At 35.8% G+C, this 24,717-nt stretch overlaps 1 protein-coding gene and 1 pseudogene across 10 annotated transcripts in view; both read right to left on the bottom strand.

Annotated features, from left to right (window-relative positions):
* The window catches only part of DLG1 (discs large MAGUK scaffold protein 1), a 276,957-nt gene that overhangs the window by 101,596 nt on the left and 150,644 nt on the right, over positions 1 to 24,717 (bottom strand). For all 9 annotated transcript variants that reach the window (XM_045539998.1, XM_045539999.1, XM_045540001.1 and 6 more), the window contains 5 exons: positions 15,585 to 15,635; positions 12,717 to 12,841; positions 10,736 to 10,905; positions 9,275 to 9,411; positions 3,422 to 3,566 (listed from right to left, as the gene is read on the bottom strand). In XM_045539998.1, coding sequence (XP_045395954.1) covers positions 3,422 to 3,566; positions 9,275 to 9,411; positions 10,736 to 10,905; positions 12,717 to 12,841; positions 15,585 to 15,635 — 628 coding nt within the window. The remainder of the gene's footprint in view (positions 1 to 3,421; positions 3,567 to 9,274; positions 9,412 to 10,735; positions 10,906 to 12,716; positions 12,842 to 15,584; positions 15,636 to 24,717) is intronic.
* On the bottom strand, positions 17,521 to 18,581 carry LOC123630420 (annotated as a pseudogene). The gene has a single exon (XR_006732676.1). The product of XR_006732676.1 is annotated as a myelin-associated neurite-outgrowth inhibitor-like (transcript).

The raw sequence follows: 24,717 nt of genomic DNA, 5'->3' as shown, positions 1-24,717 counted from the left end.
TAACAGTTCAATTCTATGCAACACAACTGAACTGCACACAAATACAGGCAATATACCAGGGCCTTAAAGTACAAAGACTGTATTTGCCCTCATGTAGCTGAGATTATAGAAAATCCCTTAAATTTTAGAAATATTTGAAATCAGTGTTTCTTAAAGTACAATCCATGAACCAGCAGCACCAGAAGCATCAGAATTACAGGCATCCCTTGGAGACACTTTCCAGATAACTGCAATAAAGTGAATATTGCAATAATGCCATTATGTGAAATTTTTTTCCCTGGTACATATAAAAGTATACATTATATTGTAGTCTATTAAGTGTGCAATAGCATTATGTCTGAAAATACAATATACAAACCTTAATTAAAAATACTTTATTGCTAAAAATGCTAACAATCATCTGATCCTTCAGCAAGCCAAATTCTTTTTTCCTGATGGAGGGTCCTTGCCTTGATGTTCATGGCTGCTAACTGATCAGGATGGTGGTTGCTGAAGGATAGGGTGGCTGTGGTGATTTCTTAAAATAAGACAACAATGAAGCTGTTGTATCGACTGACTCTTCCTTTCACGAAAGGTTTCTCTGTAGCATGTAATGATGTTTGTTAGCATTTTACACACAGTAGAACTTCTTTCAAAATTGGAGTCAATTCTCTCAAACCCTGCTGCTGCTTTATCCACAAAGTTTATGTGATATTCTAAATTGTTTGTTGTCATTTCAACAATGTTCACAGCATCTTCAGGAGTAGATTTTTACCTCAAGAAACTACACTTTCTTTGCTTATTCATAAGAAGCAACTCCTCATCTGTTAGAGTTTTATCATGAGTCTGGAGCAATTCAATCACAACTTTAGGCTCCACTTCTAATTCTAATTGTAGTTCTCTTGCTACTTTGACCACATTCACACTTACATTTTTCCACTGAAGTCTTGAACCCCTCAAAGTTATCCAAGAAGGTTGGAATCGACTTCTTCCAAACTCCTGTTAATGTTGATATTTTGACTTCTTCCCATGAATCATGAATGTTCTTAATAGTATCTAGAATGGTGAATCCTTTCCAGAAGGTTTCAACTAACTTCGCCCAGATCCATTAGAGGAATCACTGCCTATGGCAGCTACATCCTTATGAAATGTATTTCTTAAAAAATTAGACTTGAAAGTCAAAAGTATTCCTTGATCTGTAGGCTACAAGTGGATGTTGTGTTAGCAGGCATGAAAACAACATTAATCTTACACATCTCCATCACAGCTCTTGAGCGACTAGGTGCCTTGTCAATGAACAGTAATATTTTAAAAGGAATCTTTTTTCTGAGCGCTAGGTCTCAACAGTGGGCTTAAAATATAGGGTGTCTCAAAAGTTGCCTTTGATACCAAGGAAAAATTGTGTAACAAATGTTTTGTAAATAAAAGTACATTTAGCTATAATTTCCCCTTTTTCCTATGTATGGCAACTTTTGGGACACCCTGTATTTAGGAAACCACACTGTAAACAGATGTGCTGCCACCCAGGCTTTGTTGTTTCACAGATAGAGCACAGACAGTAGATTTACCATAATTTTTAAAGGCCTTAAGATTTGCAAAATGTTAAATGAACACTGGCTTCAACTTAAAGTCATCAGCTGCATTAATCCCTAACAAGAGAGTCAGCCTGTCCTTTGAAGCTAAGCATGGCACTGACTTCTCTCCAGCTATCAAGTCCTACATGCCATCTTCCGGTAGAAGATTGATTTGTAGACACTGAAAATCTGTTGTTTGGTGTAACCACCTTCATTAATTATCTTAGCTAGATCTTCTGGATAACTTACTGAAGCTTCTACATGAGGACTTGATGCTTCACCTTGCACTTTTATGTTTTGGAGATGGCTTCTTTCCTTAAAGCTCATGAATCAATCTCTGCTAGTCTCAAACTTCTCTTTTGCAGCTTCCTTATCTCTCTTAGCATTCACAGAATTGAAGAGAGTTAGGGCCTTGCTCTGGATTAGGCTTTAGCTTGAGAGAATTTTGTGGCTGGTTTGATCTGTTCAGACCACTAAAACTTTCTCCATATCAGCCTTATCGCTTTCTTATCATCATAGTGTTTGCTGAGTAGCACTTTCAATTGCCTTAAGGAACTTTTCTTTACATTCACAACTTGGCTATCTGTTTGGAGCAAGAGGCCTACTTTTCGGCCTTTCTTGGCTTTCAACATGCCTTCTTCACTAAGCTTAAGCTTAATCATTTCTAGCTTTTGATTTAAAGCGAGAGATGTGTGACTCTTCCTTTTCACTTGAACACTTTAGAGACCATTGTAGGGTTATTAATTAGCCTAATTTCAAGATTGTTGTATCTCAGGTCAAAGGGAGGCCTAAGGAGAGGGAGTGAGATGGGGAAATGGCAGTTGTCAATGGAGCAGCGAGAACACATAATATACCTATGAAGTTTGCTATCCTATATGGGTGCCATTTGTGGTATCCCAGAACAATCTCAATGGTAACATCACTGATCACAGGTCACTGTAATGGACATAATAAAAAGTTTGAAATATTGCCAAGAATTACCAAAATGTGACACAGACACATGAAGTGAGCATATGCTGTTGAAAAAACGGCGCTGAGAGATGTGCTTGATACAGGGTCGCCACAAACCTTCAATTTGTAAAAAATGCAATGTCTATAAAGCGCAATACAGAGAAATGCAATAAAACAAGGTATGCCTGTACTTTGCTTGTTAATAAACTGCATGTTAAAGCACATTTCCATGCTCAATCCCAAAACTATTAGAACAAAATGAGACTCTGTATTATTTGCAAATACCCTTTGGTGACTGTTATTTACATAAAAGTCAAAATAATGCCTTAAATGCTAAAAGTAATTACTGCTATAAAATAGTAAAGGTGAAAAAGGATCCTCTCCTTTCTAATTGTGAAAATTTTGACTTAAAATAGATTTCTAAAAACTATTATTTAATAGATTAAAATGCTTAATAGTTCCCCTAAATATACTTTTGTAATGTCTAAACTGTCTAAACTTTTTTTTTTTTTTTGAGAGACACAGTCTAATTGTGCTGCCCTGGCATCAGCCTAGCTCACAGCAACCTCAAGCTCCTGGACTCAAGTAATCCTCCTGCCTCAGCCTCCCAAGTAGCTGGGACTACAGGCGTGTGCCACCATACCCAGCTAGTTTTTTCTATTTTTAGTACAGACAGGGTTTTACTCTTGCTCAGGCTGGTCTCAAACTTCTGACCTCAAGAGATCCTTCTGCCTTGGCCAGAGGCAGAGTGCTAGGATTATAGGTGTGAGCCAGAGTGCTAGGATTACAGGTGTGAGCCACCACGCACATCCCTATAATGTTTAAACTTTTTGTATTATATTATACTGGGAACATTTCATTAAAGTGCATAACATCAAAGAAATAAGATAAATTTAAACTTAAGCCAACAGACTCACAGTTGGTGATATCAGGTGGTGTGTAGCCATCATTCATATACATACTTGTGGGTTTTGCCACTTTCAAATAAACAAAATCAGATGTATTCTTTAAGGCAGTTACTGCTTCTTCATGAGTAACTTCTTCCAAACATACACTATTCACCTAAAAGAAAATCCCAAAAGACATTTATTTTAAGACCTTTTCATGTATTTTCTGGTTTTCGGTTATAAAAAATTATACCAAAAGATAGGGAAAATAAGGGAGTGATTTAAGGAAAATAAAGGTGTCTGGAAAAAAAATAACCCTTTTTGATTGTCTATAACCTCATGAAGTTGTTTATGATGACATGTGATATGGTTTCTGTATGTTAATGGAATGGCCCATCTTGATTCCAGCCCCTATTCCTCCTATTCTCACAGCCTTGACTTTCTCCCACTCTTTAGGCATTGAGGAATGTGTATAATTATTTGAGTATTTTTTCTTTTTTTTAATAAATGAGACCAAATTAAAATTTTTGTTCTGCAAATGTATTTTTAAAGTAAGATATCTTAGAGAGTGTTCCATCTTGGGACACATAGAATCACTACATTTTAAAAAGCTGATGCACAGTACCCCACTGTGTGGTTGTATCATCATTTATTAAACCATTCCTATATTAACAGATATGTAAATTGTTCTCCTAAATGGCTCTAGTAAATTTACACTCACTACCACAAAATATGAGAGTACCCCTCTACTTAAACCTTTGCAAACACTGAATATTATCAACTAAAAAAAGGTCTGTAAAATGGTGTATTTTTAATTTGAACATCAATTTTTTTTTTTTTTTTTTTTAAGACAGGGTCTCACTCTGTCTCCTGGGCTAGGGTGTAGTGGTGTCATCATAGCTCACTGCAACCTCACATTCCTGGGCTCAAGTAATCCTCTTGCTTTAGCCTCCCGAGTATCTGGGACTGCAAGTGTATGCCACCACACCCAGCTAATTTTTCTATATTTATAGAGACAGAGTCTTGCTCTTGCTCAGGCTGGTCTCAAACTTCTGAGCTCAAGCGATCCTCCCACCTCGGCCTCCTAAAGTGCTAGGATTATAGGTGTGAGCCACTGTACCCAGCCTGTACTTCTGTTAATAGTCAAGTTGAGTTTTTTTTAATATTATTTATTGGCCATTCACCTATCTTCTGTATGGAAATAAAACTGATTTTCAGGTAGTGGTGTTGTATCCTGCAACCATGCTAAACTTGTTTATTAGTTCTATTAGTAGGTTCCTTGTTTCTTAGGATTTCCTATATCTAGTATGAAGTCATCTGCAAATATAGTTTTATTTCTTCCTTTCCAAACTGAATGTCCTTTTCTCTTCCTTTTCTTCTAGTTTTGGCTAGAATCTCCAGTATAACAATAAATAGAAGTGGCAGGTTGCCTCTCTAGGAATTTGTTCATTTCACCAAAGTTATCTAATGTGTTAGCACACAATTGCTCAAAGTATTCTCTTATTCTCTCTCCCTCTTTTATTTCTGCTTTTATAAATTAGAGTCTTCTCTCTTTTCTTGGCCAGTCTAGCTAAAAGCTTGTTATTTTGTTGTTTGTTTCAAAGAACTGACTTTCAGCTTTGTTGATCTTCTCTATGGTTTTTCTTTTCCCTATTTCATTAATTTCTGTTCTATTTTTTATTGATTTCTCCTTTCTGCTTGTTATAGGTTTAGAGTACTCCTTTTTCATTATTTTTTGAAAAGAAATAAAACATTACCAATGTTCCTGTTTTAAATTACTATGTACTAGAAATATTAATTTTAATGTTTTTCATTTTCCTAATTTATACCTTTGAATTGACAAGAGGAAAGCTTTTAATGTTTTGAGAAAAATTTTTAAAGGTCACAGAAGAGTCATAATTTTCACCATTGGTTATTAATACTGTTTTGCAGGGTTCAGCAGCATGGTCATTTTTATGGTTTCATACTACTGTGCAAAGCAAGGACTGCCTGTATTTTGAAATGTAGCTGTGGTATACTGTTCCTTTGGTAGCCTGAAATAAGCCATGTACCCTGGTATTCACAACTTTGTAAAATCCCTTCCCATGCTGAATCTTGCTTGGCCATGTAACTAGTGTTAGCCAGTGTGGTACTGTAACTGTGATGTAAAGAGAGGATTGATAACAGCCATACATTAGAGCTTTTCCTCTTGGAACCTGGCCACTATCCTGTGAGAATCGTAACTGAGTCATAAGGAGAGGCCATTGGAGAATTAAACACCTGGCTAACAGCCCCAGTTGAGCTCCCTGCTGAAAGAGGCAACACCAACTTGCCAGCCGTCTATGTGAGCCAACTTGGAGGTGGCTCATGTGGTCCTCATCAAACCACTGCCGTTGACACTATGTGGAACAGAAACAAGCTGTCCCTGACAAGCCCTATCCAATTCGCAGAATTATAAGCAAATACATAATTAATGTTGTTTTACTATTTATTTTTGTGTTTTCTTATGCAGCATTAGATAACTGACACAAGAGCTAACACAACTTGCTGAGGGACTCAATGTGGAATGTAAAAGAAAGATGATCCCAAAGTTTTAGACTTGAACAAAGTTATTTGCAAAAGAGTCTTGACTTACAGTTTAAAAAACAGTGGCCTAGGGAATGAGCACTGATAAAGAAGAGAAAATGTACAAGGACTGATTCCTGGATCGGTTCAATGTTTAGAGGTTAGGAAGATGACGAAGTACCAGACACCAGAAAAAGAGAATGAGGAGTGGCTAATGAGATAAGAGAAATACCAAGATGGAAGATGACTTTTAGGCAAAATGAAAAAAGTATCTGAAGAAGGGGGAAGGTATGCAAAATGCCAGATAAATGAATGAAGATGAGGACTGAAAATTGAATTAATTTCAGTGTAACTGCAAGAACAAAAGCTTAACAGTGGATTTAAGAGTAAATCAGAGTCCTGCTATAATGGTAAATCAGCACAGGTTGCTGGCTCCCTACCACTAAAACTGGTTCTGGTGAAGCAATAAAGGAAAATATGGTATCCAAGAAATTAAAAAGTAAAAGTGAAAAACCTAGTGGTGATAGAAGGCTGTTTTGACTGGTGTGTGAGGTGTAGGTGGTAATGGTGAGAGGGTGTTGATTACAGGTTAGGGAAAGAGTGGAGATCATAGCTATGAGAGGAGAAGTTTGATTAAAGTAGTTCAAGTTCTGCTCTTTGCAATAATAAGCAGTACTGAACATGATGTAGAACAAAGAAATCTTTTATATATTGCTGATGGGAGTGTAAATTTTTACAAGCAGCCTGGAAAATGATAGGATGTTTTTTAAAAATAATACTACTAGTAGGATACCCAGTGATTCAGTAAATTCCACGCTTAGGTAAAGAGTCAAGTGAAAGTCTTACAATGGTCACTAGAACACACAGCAGCTTTTCCCAGCAGAGTTATTCATAATACCAAAAAAAAAAAAAAAAAAGAAATAACTCAACTTACTAGTATACCAGACCCAGTTTCTGTGCCTTTTCATATTTACTTGAGCCCCTTTGCCCACTAGACCTTGGTTGCTTGCTCAGTGGAGAGTCCTGACTACTGCTGCTCTCACTTTGCCTCCTACCATTACCAGTTCTCTAGCATCTTCTGGCTGGGATTGGGCATGGCTCATATGTTCCACATAGTGAGAGCTGTAACATGTCAGAAGCCCATGTCTGATCTATCTAGACTATGGGAGTGGCTCTAGCTCTTCTGCCAATTCTGGGCTCAGGTGAAGTGTTGTGCCATGGAGTGTAGGAGGTGGCTTCCCTAGAAGTTGTCTACAGGAAAGGGGTAACATAATCCAGAAATTTGGGACAGTTAACAGTTAATTTGGGTAGATTATAACAGGAGACAGGGGCCATATAAAAGGGGCCAGCAGATAAATCCTTTCTTTTACCTACATGCCTGGATCTAAGTTTAGTGGTCCCATACCACCTGCCTGGAAGACTATTCTACATGACAAGCAATAGGCTACATTTTCTTTTCTTTTCTTTCTTTCTTTCCTTTCCCTTCTCCCTTCCCTCCTCCCCTCCCCCTCCCTCTCCCCTTTCCCTCCCTTTCTCTTTCTCCTCTTTCCTTTCCTTTCTTTCTTTCTCCCTTTCTTCCTTTTTCTTTTTCCCTCCCTCCCTCCCTCCCTTTATTCCCTCCTTCCTCTTTCTTCTTTTTCTTTCTTCCTTTCCTTTCCTCCTTTCTTATTTTCTTTCTTTCTTTCTCTTCTCTCTCTCTCACTTTCTTTGGAGACGGGGTGTTGCTGTGTTACCCAGGCTGGTCTTGACTCCTGGCCTAAAGGTGACCCTCTGCTTCAGCATCCCAAGTTGGTGGGAATACAGGTGTGAGCCACTGTGCCCAACTTGCATTTACTTATGAAATCACAGGCAGCTCAGAAACATTCTACCTTGTATTGACTTTCCTTCATTCTCTGTCTCACTTTTCATTTTCACTCACTCTAGTTTCCCTGAGATCACACTTCCCAATAATACCTTAGCACATTAGCTTTTCTTCAGGTTTCGTTTTTCTAGGGAACGTGGGCTAATAAGACAGTTATTCATGAAGATTGGATAAATAAACTGTGGTATAGTCATACAGTGGGATATTACATAGAGGTGAAATGAATGAATTTCAGCTTTAGGCAATGATATAGACAAGTCTCAATAAACAAATATTTGAGTGAAAAGGTATTACAAGACACTTTTAATTAAAAGATACTTTCCATACAGTACAATAGCTTTTAAAAAAGTTTCAAAACAAATAATGTTAAACAAAATATTTAGGGCCGGGCGCGGTGGCTCATGCCTCTAATCCTAGCCCTCTGGGAGGCCGACGCAGGTGGATCGCTCGAGGTCAGGAGTTCGAGACCAGCCTGAGCGAGACCCTGTCTCTACTAAAAATAGAAATAAATTATCTGGACAACTAAAAATATATATAAAAAAAAAAATTAGCCGGGCATGGTGGCGCATGCCTGTAGTCCCAGCTACTCCGGAGGCTGAGGCAGTAGGATCGCTTAAGCCCAGGAGTTTGAGGTTGCTGTGAGCTAGGTTGACGCCACGGCACTCACTCTAGCCCGGGCAACACAGTGAGACTCTGTCTCAAAAAAAAAAAAAAAAAATTTAGGCACACGTATATGTGATTAAGCAATTTTTAAGAAGCAAACAAAAGCACTTTGGGAGGCTTAGCAGGAAGGATCACTTGAGGTGAGGGCTTTGAGACCAGTATGAGCAACACAGTGAGACGCCATCTCTATAAAAAATACAAAAATTAGCCAGGCGTGGTGGTGCACACCTATAGTCCCAGTTACTCCGGAGGCTGAGGCAGGAGGATCACTTGAGCCCAGGAGTTGACGTTGCAGTGAGCTGGGATGATGCCATTGCACTCTAGTCAGGACAACAGAGCAAAACTTTGTCTCAAAAAAAAAAAAAAGAAAGAGAAAAAGAAGAGCAAAGGAATATGAAACACAGAATGATTGACTGATTGATGTTCTAGTTCTTAGGCTGAGTAATGACTTTACTAGTTTCATTATATTATTAATTAAGGTAAAACAAAAGAGGATCACGCATAAACAAATAATGACATTGTGTTACAAACCCGAGAATTATGATCAAACAATTCTATGCATTCAAGCCCTCAATACTTCAACAAAAAAAGGAAGGAAAAGAAAAAAAAAGAAACAAAAGAAAAAGAAGGGAGCTGGTAGAGAAAATGGAAATGGAAAATAAAGATAATACTAAGAATCATTTCTCAGGATTTAATAAAGCCAGGCTAGTATTTACTCATTTAAACCTTTTTGGTATGTAGAAATTTCAGAGTCTGTCAGAAAAAAAACCCAGACATCAAAATGATTTAAAAGATAATACATTTCTCATACTTACTGCTAGAAGTTTATCTCCAATCTGAAGTTTGCCATCCTTATGTGCTGCACCTCCTTCGATTATTTTAGTTACATAGATGCTATTATCCCCAGGGATATGCTGATTTCCAACACCTCCAGCAATGCTGAACCCAAGGCCTGCTTGGAAAATACTAGTTTTAGAGTCTCATCAATAAATGTGAACTTAAGGCCAGAAGGAAATGTTTGAAAACTAGAACATAATAATTCCATCATACTAATGTTTTTTAAAATAGAAAAGAGTATTTAGTTATCTACTTTTTAAATCCTAAGTATGTGTTCTGTAATCAGAGGACAATTATATAGACATATATAGCTGCTCCCAGTTACAGATTCTTTTTTTTCCCCAGGTTTCTTCTTAAAATCTTTTTGTAAATGGACTTGTTAGTCCAAAGAGATGTTGTAAAATTATGTTTTACTTTTGTTTCCATCATAGTTGTACCTGTTACTAACACTTCCAAGTAAGTGATTAAAATAATTGAGATTAATTAAAATTATTCGAATATTTGAGAAGATTATTTTAAAATATTAAAATAATTAAGAGGAAATAAGACTGTTCGTGGTAGGCAGAACCAACTGGCTTTAAAAATGTGGATACTTTTGTTCTTTTTTCAATATTCTATGAACAAACAATATTAAATAAGAAATTTATATAATTCACAAACCCCATAGGTTCAATAGCACATAAATTCCCAGCTCTCTACTCCTTTTTCATTTGTTGGAATTCTGCCTCATACATGAAGCCACATATTAGAATTAATATTTCCATTTATTTATAATTAATAATTTATTTATAATTAATATTTCCCTTCCATCAATGTTTTTAGAATTCAGAAATCACGTCTTAACAGTTCTTACTACAGATGTAACTCTCATGATACAGACTAATAAATACTTTCTTCTTTTAACTTAGACTGTGCACCTGTACTTAAAAAGTACCTTGTAGATTAATTATTACAAGTTAACATCAACATTATACATGACTTCAAAGTATTCAAGGACAAGACTATTTGATTTTTTTAATGCTAGAAGTCTTTTACATAATGATACTTAATACAAACAGGGACACATCTTATAAAATAAGAGATTTTGTTCTCAACTTTTTAAAACTATTAAAGATGGATTACAGAAATGTTGAATATAAAAATCATATGGAACTTATTAAGCTATATATATGCTTACAGCAATAAAATGTGTAAAAGTATACACAGATTAACCTAAGAATTTTTCAAATGCTGCAATCTTGGTAGAGATGTAAACATTCTAAAATTCTACTTCGGACAAAAATCAGCACAAAAAATAAAGAAATTCTAAAAATCCATGTAAGTTTTGTAGAAGATTACTAGTATTAATAATCTTAGAATGTATGTCATAAGTTAAGTTCATATGTATACTTAACTCAGAGATTTCTTAATGATTTGTCTTAGTTTTATTTAATACATACCTTTCGGACCTTTAATGAGCTTTATTTCCATTATTTTTTCTGATACTGGTTTTCGTCTTTTTACATACAAACGTACGATAGACCCTGCTTCTTTCAATGCTTCAACTGCTTTGCTATGTGTTACATCACGAACATCTACTTCGTTTACTCGCAATATACAGTCATTGACCCTGAGAAAAAAAATTAAATGTTAAAGATAAAAATTAAACATTAGAAAACTTAAATATTGACTTTACACTTGGCCTGTTTTTTGTTATTTTCATTTTTAAGATAAAAGTAATTATTTACTTCAGAAAGCACAAATGAAGAAACTGCATATTAAATTCCAATGTATCAAATACCAAAATAAATACACTCAAACATTTCCCAAGGGCCAGCAAAAGGAGCAGAAGAAACAGTACAAATAACAAATTACAGAAAAATATTAAATAATAATTAAAGCTACCATTTGTGCTTATTATGTGTAAGCATTAAGATATACTTTATAAAAATAGCAAATACTTACTTAGCGCTAACCACACGGAAGGTATTTCCTTAGTAAGGTACTTGCTTCCTTACAACAATCTATAGATTGTAGATAGATATTTTTAACCCTATTTTACAGCTGAAGAAACTGAGGCACCTAGAATTTAAATAACTTTCCCAAGGCCACCCAGATAATAAGTGACAGAGGTATGATTCAAAGAAAATTCAGGTTCAATAAGGTCATAGAGACAAGTGTCAAAACTGAGTTTAATTCATTGATTTATCCAACAATAAATTTTTGAGTGCCTTTTCCAACCTAGATACTAGACTTAAAACAATGAAGTTATTTCTTGAAATTTATATAAAGATCAGTTCACTTAATTAAAAGGTTTCTTATGGAATTAGCTTACCATAATTTGACATGATATTATTTTGTTTTTTTAAAGTTTGAGTTGTTTCTAGTCCTAACCTTTCAACTGCATAGTATTTCATTAGAAAAACAGATAGTCATCTCAAATTGGGCAGGAAGGGGGAGTAAAACATAATTAAAATATTAAAACTGGTCCTGACAAGCTTCTATATATAATTAACTTTCTTTAGAGGAGAGAAATCCTATACCCAAAGACAGTGATACTCTTACAATTAGTCCTACAGGTATGTTCTTCAGTGAAACAAAGGGAACATACTAATTTTCACATAACCAGCACACATAAAAGGCCAGTAACAGAATTAGGAAGTAAATGTCTACACTTACATGAATAGTTAAATTATTAATTTTTATATCTAATTAACTTAATATACCACCTGTCATATCCAGTGAGAAGCTAAGTTTAGAAACTGAAGAGCTGCATAAGGTACCAATAATCTTAAAATGAGATGCTGTTTTTAACAGACCATATAAAATCCTTAGTCCTAAAACTTCAGGCTGTCACTAAACATATACATGTGTATGAAACAACAAACAGGCAAATAGGAAAAGTACTATAATTTATGGGCCAAGGAAGCAACAAAGTTTGCAAAAGACATCTCCAAAATGAAACACTAAATTTAAATAAAACACTAATGTTATTTTCATCATTCAATTAAGAAAATATATTATTTTTTTAAAAGTTGCATAGATTTTGTGGTACCAGATATAACTCAGGTATGTATGTTTGTATCTCAAATAAGTTTATACACATCTTTCCTGACCAGAAAAGAAATGGAAAGTATTTTGTGAATGTATTTGAAAATACAATTATGATTTCTAGAAATATGTTCATAAACACTTAAACCATCAAATTTATTATTCAAAATGTTACATCTGTCTAGGATAAAACTGAATTCCTAAATGAAAAGAGGGAAACAATGCTTAGAGCAATATTATCTCATTCATTCATTTGAATGCTGTTTGAGCACCTATCCTATATTAGTTATTATGACAGTGTTTCTTATTTGTATTTATCTGTTGCCCAGTTTGTTTCAAGAAAAATATGCAAAGTGGATTCAGCATCACAATATAAAGTGCAAAACATACCGCAATCTTCCATCTTGGGCAGCTGCTCCCCCGGTGATAATTTTGGTAATGAAAATACTTGAGTCATCTCCAATGTGTGGGTTGTCTGTACCTCCTGCAATGCTGAAACCAAGCCCTGAATTTCCCTGAGGATGGAGGAAAAAAATTTGAGACTGAATAAGATTTGTCTTTATGGATAGGCTCCTGTAATTACAGGACCTAGAAACTGTATTAACATAGGGAACATGACATATAAAGGTATATGTATGTGTAAAATGAAGATTCTAAATTAAATGGACATACTTTTAACATAAGGAAAGTTCTTTCAGAGGAATTACTGCTGAGTATGTGAGGTTGAAGAAAAGGTATTGAGTACTTTTGAAGTCTAGTCTGCAGTTCTTTCTTTAAACATATATGCAATTTGTCCTTGGATTAATTGTCCATCTGCAGAGGTGTCACTATAAGTCTTTTTCTTTTAGACTGTACCTTAGCCATGTGTGGTAGAGCAAATATCTCTTAAGAGACAGATGCTGAAGTGATCTTTCTGCTGCTATTATTTCTGAGTAGGTAAAACCAATATATTATTTCAGCCTTTTAAAAAAAGAGGTAAGGGTGGTGCTTTTCTTTTGTTAATTTTCCATCAGCTTATTTTAAAACAACCAAATTGTAGCTGCTAAGTAATAGCTGCCATCGATCCTTGACATGTTTAACTAATATACCTGAATAGCAAAGGCTTGTTTAAAACATGAGTCAGGAATCTCGCTCTGTTGCCCAGGCTAGAGTGCACTGATGTCATCATAGCTCACTGCAACCTCAAACTCCTGGGCTCAAGTGATCCTCCTGCCTCAGCCTCTTGAGTAGCTGAGACTACAGGCACATGCCACCACACTGGGCTAATTTTTAAATTTTTTGTAGAGATGGGCTCTCTGTTCAGGCTAGTATTGAACTGCTGGCCTCGAGTGATTCTGTCTCAGCCTCCCAAAGTGCTGGGATTACAGGTGTGAGCCACCATGTCCAGCCAAGGCATTTTTTTTTTAATACTGAAAGCTCAACCTAAGAACTTAACATTGGTGAACCCTCTCGATACCAAAGTAAATTTTGCCAAAACATCTCTACGTTTTGCTTGTTTTACAAACAGGAGACACTGGATTTCTAAATAATATTTTCTTCACAGAAAGGGTTCTACTGCTACAACAAGTCTTTAAAAACAATTGATTTAGGCAATGGTATTAAAAAATGTTTATTTTTGCAAGTATATTCTCACTCTGGATTTCAGGCAATGCAAGCAAGTGGATATATCTGGACCTATTATTTACCTGTTAGTATTAAATAGCTTGAACACCCACTCTACCATGATTTCTCTTAAAATTTTATTTTAATAAAAAATGTTTTTCAACCTAAACTCCTCAAGAGTTACTAGAATCTCAACAACAGACTGTGGAGGGATAACCAAGTTACTTATGTACTTAAGTTTCTCAGCCATTGAAAATGCAATGCATAGTCTTGACTAAAAGAAATTAAGAAGTCACCGGGAAAGGATGAAAATGAATAAAAATAAAAATTCAGGAGATGTCACAAAATATCATACTAAAATATGTACAATACGTTAATACTGTGCTTACTTGAATGTTAGCCAGGCATCCACCTAACTTGAGTAGGTGACCTGACTTTAGGTTGTAGGCAATAAAATCTATTATACATGTAATAGACCCTCTGAATTCTATTTATTTTTCTCAGAGTCTATTCTGGCTTCAAACATAAATAAATCTAATCTAGGATTTCAGTGTTAAATATATATTCATTCACTTAGAAAATTTACTTGTGTAGAACACTAAATTTCCATAAAATGCTAGCCAGACAAGGTGGTATTACTAAAATAGAGTATAAATTAAATGCAGATTTTTTTTTTTTTTTAAAGAGATGGGGTCTTGCTCTGTCACCCAGGCTGAAGTATAGTGGTGTGATCATTACTCACTACAGCCTCAAATTCCTGGGCCTAAGCAATCCTTCTGCCCCAAGAAGCTGGGACTACAGGCATGCACCATTACGACTGGTTTATTCTTTAAAATTTTTCAAAAAACAGGGTCTGGCTATGTTGCCCAGGCTGGTATTGAATTCGTGGCCTCAAGCAATCCTCCCACTTCAGCCTCCTGAGTTGCTGGGATTACAGGCATGAGCCCCCTCACCCAGCTCCTGAATGTAGATATTTTAAGGGGAAAATATATCTCAAGAAAATTTACATATCTAGATGGCACCCTTAAGTTATTTTCTAATTGGGAGAATGCATGATAATAAGTTTTTAATATGGTCTTGTCCATTAGAACTATGGTTATTTTGCTAGGAAAGAAAATTGAGACAATGCCTAGTATAGTAAATACCTATTTAAAATGATTATTTTATTATTATAAGCATATAAATAGTAAAAACAAAATTAAAAAACAAGAAAAACTATCACAGTCTAGAAGAATCTAAGAAGACATGTTAACTAAATGAAATGTGGTAGCCTGGATGGGACTCTGGAAGAGAAAAACATAAAAACTAATGGAATCTGAATGTAGACTTCAGTTTATAATATATTAATATTAGTTCATTAGCTGAAACAAATTTACTCTAGTAATGAGTCCAAGGTAAATGGAAACTCTTTGGACTATTTTTTATAACTTTTCTATAAACCTAAAACTATTTTAAAATAAAAAGTTTATTTAAAAAATAATGTTACTAAAGAAAAGGAATGTGTTCTGAAAATATCACGGCTAATTTTACAATCCGTGAACTTAGAAAATGCTCCATGGTTCTGTTTTTGAAAGATCTTCTCCCTTAGAATCTGTATTTAATAGTATATTTAAAAGTTCTTTAAAACAACAGATTAAGATAATTAATAGTTTTTACCCTTTCAAGTGTGATTTCTTCATATTCATAATCTGCATCAGTGCCATTAACCTAATGGGGGAAAAGAGAAGTAGCTCAGAAATCAGAGTGTAAAATCAAAAACAGCAAGACAAGTTTTGCATGATTCATTAATGAAAACCTGTTAAATGTGACAGTAATCAAATAAAATAGCTTCATTTTAATAATTCTGGGCAAGAATTTTAAGGAATAGAAGAGTACAAATATTATTAATGAGTTGACATTCATGGTATCATGACTCTTAAATATAAGAAGGGAACATGCAGCTTTTAATATTTTTGAACTCGGACTACATTCTCTGCCTTGATCCACACATCTAATTAGTTGCCACCTCTTCCTGGTTTGAATACTTCAATTTTTATGAAAACCATCACCTCTTCATTCTCATTTCTATTACCTTGATTTAGGCCTTTGTGAAACCTCCTCTGGAATACTGCCAATGCTCAGTATTGGAAGTATTGGCAATGAATACTCAATTGCTTAGATTAGTATTCCCCAGTGCCCAAATCAGTCCCTGTGTTTTCGTAAACTCTTCTTTCCTAGAAATATCCAAACTCTATAGCTTGGTAATCAAAGGTCTATACGGACTGACTCCAATCTACTGCTCACCTTCATTTCTTACCTCTTCATATGCCTTATATGTCACCTAATTTGAATGACTTGTTCTTTCCATTACATATCCTACAATTTCCCACCTCTACATCCGGAACTCTTGTGCTTCCTCTGTCACAAATTTCACTTACAAATTTTATGTCCAAATGAGATTCACCATTCAAGATCTTACTCACATCTTAGAGATAAGGCACATTCTTTTATTCCCTATTCTCTCTTGAAAGAAGAAACCCCCACAATGAGGGTGACTGGTGAAGGGTAAGGAGCCCTTGGAATCAGATCAACCCAAGTTGGAATCCTTGCTTTAAAATTTCTAGTGATAAGAGGCTGGGCATAATACTCAATCTAAGTCAAACGGAGTTTTTGATAAATGATATTTCTGAAGATGCCCTAGATCTTCCATCCCACATGCTCTTTTGCAGTATGCCTAAATCGCCCTGCCATCAAGAGGTGGATGGAGTCTAATTCCCCTTCCCTTACATCTAGGTAAGCCCTGTGACTACCTTTGATTTAAAAAAAAAAAAAAAAAAAAAAAAAAGTGACACAAATGATGCTGTGTGGATTCTGAGGCTAGGTCATATGATGCCTTGCAGTGGGTTTGCCCTTATCTTAAAATGCATTTTCATAGAACCCAGCAGCTATAATGTGAGGAGAACTCAAATAGCCTATACAGGCAGATCCAAATGAAGGAAAACCAATGCCTTTGGCTAAAAGCCCCAGCTTCACTCCTAGCCAGCAGTCAGCACCAGTTGTCAGCGACACGAATAAGGCTATCTGGACCTTCCAGCCTTTTCCAGTGCCCCACCCAGCACCATGTAAAGCCTAACTATCCAATTAACCCAGAAAATCATGGGAAATAATGAACTATTGTTCTTTTAAGCCACTACGTTTCAGGATATTTTGTCATGCAATGATACATAACCACAACAGAAATAACATAACTACAACAGAAATAATGATATCTACACTTCGCTTTCTTTACCATACCATAAAGAACTAACACTTAATTCAGGTCTAAAATAGGGGCTAGGAGTTTTCTCCTTCAGGGCTTTTGAAACCCATCTCTACTACCCTTTTAGGTTCTTAATTCTTGTGGCTCTCATGGATTCAAACTCAATTATGACTTTATTTCCTCTTCTTTCTCACCTAAAGACATTTGCCTCTTATTTTAGGGATGATATGTTACAAAAGCACTTTTATATGTACTTTTAACTTTTTAATTGTAGGAAAATGTAAATAATTTACCATCTTTACCATTTTAAAGTGTATAGTTCAGTGGCATTTACATATATATATTTTCTAGTAACACAAGTTGTAAAATACATTTCCATTCCTTTGGATTTTGCATATGACAGTTTTGCATCAGTCACTGCAGGTAGATTAAGGAAGCTTTGTTTTGTGTTTTCTTTTTTAAACATGCATTCAACTAGATATGATTCAGAATAGATTAGCACTTCCTTTTTTATCATTACAGTTAGCTAAAAGGTTGCCTGGCAGTCCACAAAGCAGGATTTGCTTTAAGATCAACCCACAGAATTAGCTGGAAACTAACAGCACTGGGACCTGCTGGGCCAGGATGTAGTCGTGTTTAGCCAAGTGTCTAGAGCATTAAGAAAAAAGTCCTGGTTGGAGGCACAAGGCCTGTAGCACTAGCTGCAGAACCTCAACGATGTGACTGCATAGCTCCATTCTCAAACATTTGCAGGGTGATAACCACTGAGGGAGCACATAGCTATAGCTGGGTGTTCCTGGGGTCTGGTAGGTGGGCACAGTGACTGGGTGGGGGGCAACAGGAGTTGGGGAGTGAGCAGTCAGCAGGGTACTTACTGACATGGCCATAATGGTCCTAGCAACCATGCCATGGTGACTGGGAGGAGGGAGCAGGGTACATCACGGCATGCTGCACCACCGTGGTGTGGTGAATGACATGATGGGTGATGGGTGGTAGGTGGGGTTTCCACATACAGCAGCTGTGTTTAGTATGTGACTTGCTGTGTGTATGGGCTTTACTGGGGGTTGGCATTTCACAGAGTTCATGGCAGTAGGGTTGGGCCCCACTGGTAGGGAACAGGACACTTTGTAAGGCATGTGGGGAGCGTAACCTTTTGGAGGGGTAAGATTTGCTCCCGGGTACACGTTAGGAGAATAGGCAGGAGCTGCTGCTGCATAGCCCATGGGGAAACAAGCTGGATAACCAATTCCTTTGGCATTTGCATAGGGAACTCCAGGAGATCTAGGGCTATAAACATGATTCATGATTCCAAGAACACACCCGCAGCCTGGGCCTCAGCGACCAGCCCATGCCTGCCCATGGCAGGGTCGACCATGGGGCGAGATGAGGGGTCAGAGCTGCATATGCCTGATCTGATGTGAGGCTGAGCCACAAAGCACGGCCTTTCCGCAGCCCTCGCTTCCCACCGACCTACATATATTTTAAATCTATCATTTCTATGATATGTATCTAGAGTATAGGAGAGTTACACATGTGCATATCCTGCCAACTTGACTGGAAGTCCCTTTGTTATGAGTAAAAATAAAGTTCAATATTTGTATCATCTTTAACCTTTCTTACTTAGATTTACTAGAAGTCTGTCAGTCTTTTTTTTCTTCTTTTTTATTTCAGCATATTATAGGGGTACAAATGTTTAGGTTACATATATTGCCCTTGCCCCACCCGAGTCAGAGCTTCAAGCGTGTCCATCCCCCAGACGGGACTCACCGCACCCATTAGGTGTGTATATACCCATCCCGTTCTCCCCTGCTATCTGCCCAATACCCGAAGAATGTTATTACTATATGTGCACTTAAGCGTTGATCAGTTAAAACCAATTTGATGGTGAGTACATGTGGTGCTTATTTTTCCAATCTTGGGATACTTCACTTAGTAGAATGGGTTCCAGCTCTATCCAGGATAATACAAGAGGTGCTTTATCACCACTGTTTTTTGTGGCTGAATAGAACTCCGTGGTATACATATACCACATTTTATTAATCCACTCATGTATTGATGGGCACTTGGGTTGTTTCCACATCTTTGCGATTGTGAATTGGGCTGCTAAAAACATTCTAGTGCAGATGTCTTTTACAGAATGTCTTTAGTTCTTTTGGGTAGATGCCCAGTAATGCGATTGCTGGATCAAATGGTAGTTCTACTTGTATGTCTTTGAGGTATCTACATATTGCTTTCCACGGAGGTTGTACTAGATATAAAATCATCCTCACAAAGCCATCTAATCTTTCACAAGGCAGACAAAAAACATACACTGGGGAAAAGAATCCTTATTCAATAAATGGTACTGGGAAAACTGGATAGCCACATGTAGAAGACTGAAACAGGATCCGCACCTCTCACAAAAATCACCTCACGGTGGATAACAGACTTAAACCTAAGGCATGAAACTATAAGAATTCTAGAAGAAAATGTTGGAAAAACTCTTATAGACATTGGCCTAGGCAAAGAATTTATGAAGAAGACCCCAAAGGCAATCACAGCAACAATTAAAATAAATAAATGAGACCTGATCAAATTAAAAAGCTTCTGCATAGCAAAGGAAACTATCACGAGAGCAAACAGATACAACCTACAGAATGGGAGAAAATATTCGCATGTTACACATCCAATAAAGGGCTGATAACTAGAATCTATATAGAAATCAGGAAAATCAGCAAGAAAAAATCAAACCCTATCAAAAAGTGGGCAAAGGACATGAACAGAAACTTTTCAAAAGAAGACAGACTAATGGCTAACAAACACATGAAAAAATGCTCAACATCTCTAATCATCAGGGAAATGCAAATCAAAACCACAATGAGATATCACTTATTTCCAGTGAGAATGGCCTTTATCAAAAAGTCCCAAAACAATTAATGTTGGCACCAGCACTCATACACTGCTGGTGGGACTGCAAACAAGTATCAGTCTTTATCAAAGTAGTTTTGATACTGTTGATAAATTTATTATATTTCATGCTATTACTTCTTGCTTTAATTTTTAACAATTCCTTATTCTTTCTTTAGATTTTTTATGAAAGCTTTTTGAGTTGAATGCTCAATTCCTTTATGCTCTTTTCTGTTTTTAAAAATCTCCATTAAAATTCATAAATTTTCCTTGGCATATGGATTAGGTCAAAACCCACAATTGTTAAGCTGGACTTCATTTTTGTTCATTTGTTTATTTCTAAAAGTCTAAAATTTTGTTATGGAAAACATTTCCAAATGAGTGTGCTTATGAGGCCCATCTGGTGTTAACATATAAAATTTTGGTATTGTGGTCTTACGATTTCTGCCTTAAGGAATTTGAGATTTTCACCATTAAGTCTCCTCACAAGGTAGGTACTTAGTAAGTGTTCCTGGTGCTTAATTTAATGTCAAGTCATAATGTAGGCTTCCAGGTAGCATAGAGTGAGGTTTTCAGGTAGCACAGAGTGATTTTAAAGAGGTGTAATGTGAGAAGGCCATACAGATCCCCTAGTAACTATTAATCAATCTTCAATAATTTGAAACTGACAATTTCAGATACAGAGACAATTCAGTAATATTAACCACCTTCACACTGGGCTTCTAAAGACAAAGAGTACATTATCAGAAACAATTTTGTGTGTGGCGGGAATATTTAAAATCTATTCTCAGCCATTTTCTAGTATACAGCACATTGTTAACTTTAGTTGTCATGTTATACAACGTATCTCCTGAAGTTATTCCTAACTGAAATTTTGTATCCTTTGAGCAACATCTCCCCAATTTCTGCCCTTAACCTCAGCCCCTGGTAATCACCATTCTACTCTCTGCTTCTTTTAGTTTGACTTTTTTAGATTCCACATATAAGTGAAATCATGTACTATTTGTCCTTCTGTGCCTGGCTTATTTCACTTAACATAATGTCCTTCAGTTTCATCCATGTTGTTGCAAATGACATGATTTCCTTCTTTTTAAAGGCCAGATAGTATTCCACTGTGTATGTATACCACATTTTCTCTATCCATTCATCCACCAATACACACTTTGGTTGTTTCCATATCTTGGTGATCTTGAATAATGCTGCAATGAACACTGGAGTGTACACAGCTTTTTGATATATTGATTTCATTTCCTTTGGGTATATACACCCAGAAGTGGGATTGATGGATCATACAATAGCTCTATTTTTAATTTTTTGAGGAACTTCCATTCTGTTTTTCATAATTGCTATACTAATTTACATTCCCACCAACAGTATACAAAGGTTCCCTTTTCTCATACCATTGCCAACAATTATCTCTTGCCTTTTTGATAACAGCCATCCTAATGGGTGTGAAGTAATGATCATTGTGGTTTTAATCTGCATTTCCCTGATTTTTCATATTCCCATTGGCCATTTTGTATGTCTTTTTTTGAAAAATGTCTTTTCAGGTCCTTTGTCCAGTTTTTAATTGGGTTATTTCTTTTCTTGCTATTGATTTATTTGAGTTCCTTATATATTTTAAATATTATACCCTTATCAGATTTCTCGTTCACAAATATTTTTTCCCATTCTGTAGGATGTCTCTGCACTCTGCTGATTGTTGCCTTTGTTGTGTAGAAGCTTGATGCAATCCCATTTGTCTATTTTTGTTTTTGTTGCCCATCCTTTTGGGTGCCAAAAAAATCTTTGCCCAGTCCAGTGTCAAGAAGCTTCCCCCCTACTTTTACAGTTTCAGTTCTTAACATTTAAGTCCTCAATCCATTTTAAGTTGATTTTTGCATATAGGGTGAGATAAGGGTCCAACTTCATCCTCCTGCGTGTGAATATCCAGTTATCCTACCATTGTTTATTAAAGAAACTGTCTTTTCCCCAATGTGTGTTCTTGGTATCTTATAAAGATCAGTTTTTCATAAATGTGTGGACTTATTTCTGGGTTCTCTGTTCTATTCCATTAGTCTATTTGTCTGTTTTTGTGCTAGCGTCAAGCCTGTTTTGATTACTGTAGTTGTTTGTTCATTCGTTTGTTTGTTTCAGGGACAGGATCTCACTCTGTTGCCCAGGCTAGAGTTCAGTGTCATCATAGCTCACTGCAACCTCAGACTCCTGGGTTCAAGCAATCCTCCTATCTCAGCCTCCCAAGGTAGCTGGGACTACAGTTACATGCCACCAGGCACAGCTAATTCTTCTATTTTGTAGAGATGGGGTTTCGCTATGTTGCTCCGGCTGGTCTTGGACTCCTGGCCTCAAGCAATATTCCTACCTTGATGTCTCAAAATGCTGGGATTACAGGTATTAGCCACTGTGCCTGGCCAGATTACTATAGCTTTGAAGGAGATTTTGAGATCAAGCAGTGTGTTGCCTTAACCTTTGTTCTTTCTGTACCAGATTGCTTTGGATATTGGAGGTCTTTTACGGTTTCATAAGAATTTTAGGAGTGTATTTTCTATTCCTTTGTCAGGTATTACTGGAATTTTGACAGGGGTTGTACTGAATCCATAGATCGCTTTGGGTAGTGTGGACATTTTAACAATATTAATTTTTCCAAAACAGGAACATGGGATAGCGTTCCATTTATCTGTGTCTTCTTCAATTTCTTTCATCATTGTTTTATAGTTTTCAGTGTATAGATCTTTTATCTCTTTGGTTAAATTTATTCCTATTTTATTTTTATTTTTTTGGTGCTATTATAAATGGCATCAAACGAAAGAGGAGACATTACAACACATACCACAAAAATACAAAGGATAAGAGACTACCATAAACAATTAAATGTCAACAAATTGGATAACTTAGAAGAAATAGATAAATTTCTAGAAACATAAACTTACCTAGACTGAATTTTGAAGAAACAGACAATCTGAACAGACCAACAGTGAGTTAAGGAGATAGAATCAATAATCAAAAATCTCCCATCAAAAAAAGCCCAGGGTGTGATGGTTCACGACTGAATTCTACCAAACATTTAAAGAAGAAATAATACTAATTCTTCTCAAACTCTTCCAAAAAATTGAAGAGGAAATTCCAAACTCTCTCAAACTCTTCCAAACTCGTTTTACGAGGCCGACATTACCCTGATATCAAAGCCAGAGAAGCACACTACAAGAAAATTATAGGCCAATATCTTTGATGAACACAGATTCAAAAATCCTCAACAAAATACTAGGCAAACTGAATTCAAAGCACATTAAAAGGATCATTTACTATGATCAAGTGAGATTTAGCCCCAGGTGGTAAAAACGATTCAACTTATGAACATTAATGAATGTGATCCACCACATCAACAGAATGGAATTTAAATATTAAACTTTACTGAATTTTAATCAATTTAAACAGCAGTATGGGGCTAGTGGCTACTTTACTGGATGGTGCAACTCTAGCTGAATCATTTCAGTAACTCCAACTCTACCTCTCCAAAACAAAGACACACATTCTCTCTTTCTTTTTCTGTCTCCCTCTTCTCCCCTCACTCCTCTTTTTGTGGCTTATGATAGTTATTATACTAAATTTACAGATTAGTTTGCGGAAAATGAAGGTCTTTACATTATCTTCCTGCTCAGCAACATAATCTGTTCTCTACTTAAATATTGTTACATGCTACTCAGTAAAATTTTATAGATTTCTTACTACACACTCTATACATTTCCTTTTTAGCTGATTGCTAGGTATTTCACATTTTTGTTAATACAATTAATGTACTCATGTTCCCAACTGGTTGCTGCTAGTATAATGGAATACCATTTACTGGTTACCTTTTATATTGTACAATTTTTTTCTTTTTAATATAATTGACTTTAATTATAGGTATATACAGGCCATAAAGAAGTAGAGAAAAATTTATAACACAGATATCTTCAGTCTCTCATTGGCCCAAGGATTTTATTTTTCATTTTACGATCAGCCAACACTAACATTTTGAAATAAGACAAATCCTATTACATGAAAGGTATAAGATTTGCCCAAGGGAAGATAAAAAGAAGCCTAATTTATTAATTCCCTATTCCTTTTAATGTCTAGGTTCAATTCAGTAATAACTTTCTAACTATAGAGTAATATATCAAAATCCAAGATTTTATCTATCAATATTCGCATAATCTCAGGCAATTAAAAACCCCAAACCCTGTATCATCACAAAGTAAGAATCTAAAAACAAAAAAGTATTAGAAAAAAGAAAATGTTCTTCCTAATACAAATTAACATAATTAAATACAAAGTAATAACTCTCCAAGAGTTTAAAGTTTTTCCTAAATAATGGATTTCTGTTGACCATAGAATACTGTAGTTATAAATTACATTATATGTGGAAAAACTGAAGATTTTATTATATAACAAGGCTACCAAAGTCCAACTGAATGAATTTTCCTAACCTTCAGTCTTCATGGATTGTCTCAGTGAAATAAAGAGAGGGGAATGGATGGGAACTTTTTCAACACCTTACTTCATTTCTTTCTCTTTACTGGAACTAGTAAGAACTCTAGAATTTTTGTCTTTAATTTTGCCTTTCCTTAATGTTTTTACTATTTTAGGATAGAACAGGGATGAATGGAGAGAGAATCAAACTCAATG

The sequence above is a fragment of the Lemur catta genome, chromosome 1 (genome assembly GCF_020740605.2).
Source record: "Lemur catta isolate mLemCat1 chromosome 1, mLemCat1.pri, whole genome shotgun sequence".
NCBI classification, from domain to species: Eukaryota; Metazoa; Chordata; class Mammalia; order Primates; family Lemuridae; genus Lemur; species Lemur catta.
The sequence above is the reverse complement of the archived record's forward strand: the minus strand, read 5'-3'. Positions and strand labels throughout refer to the sequence as shown.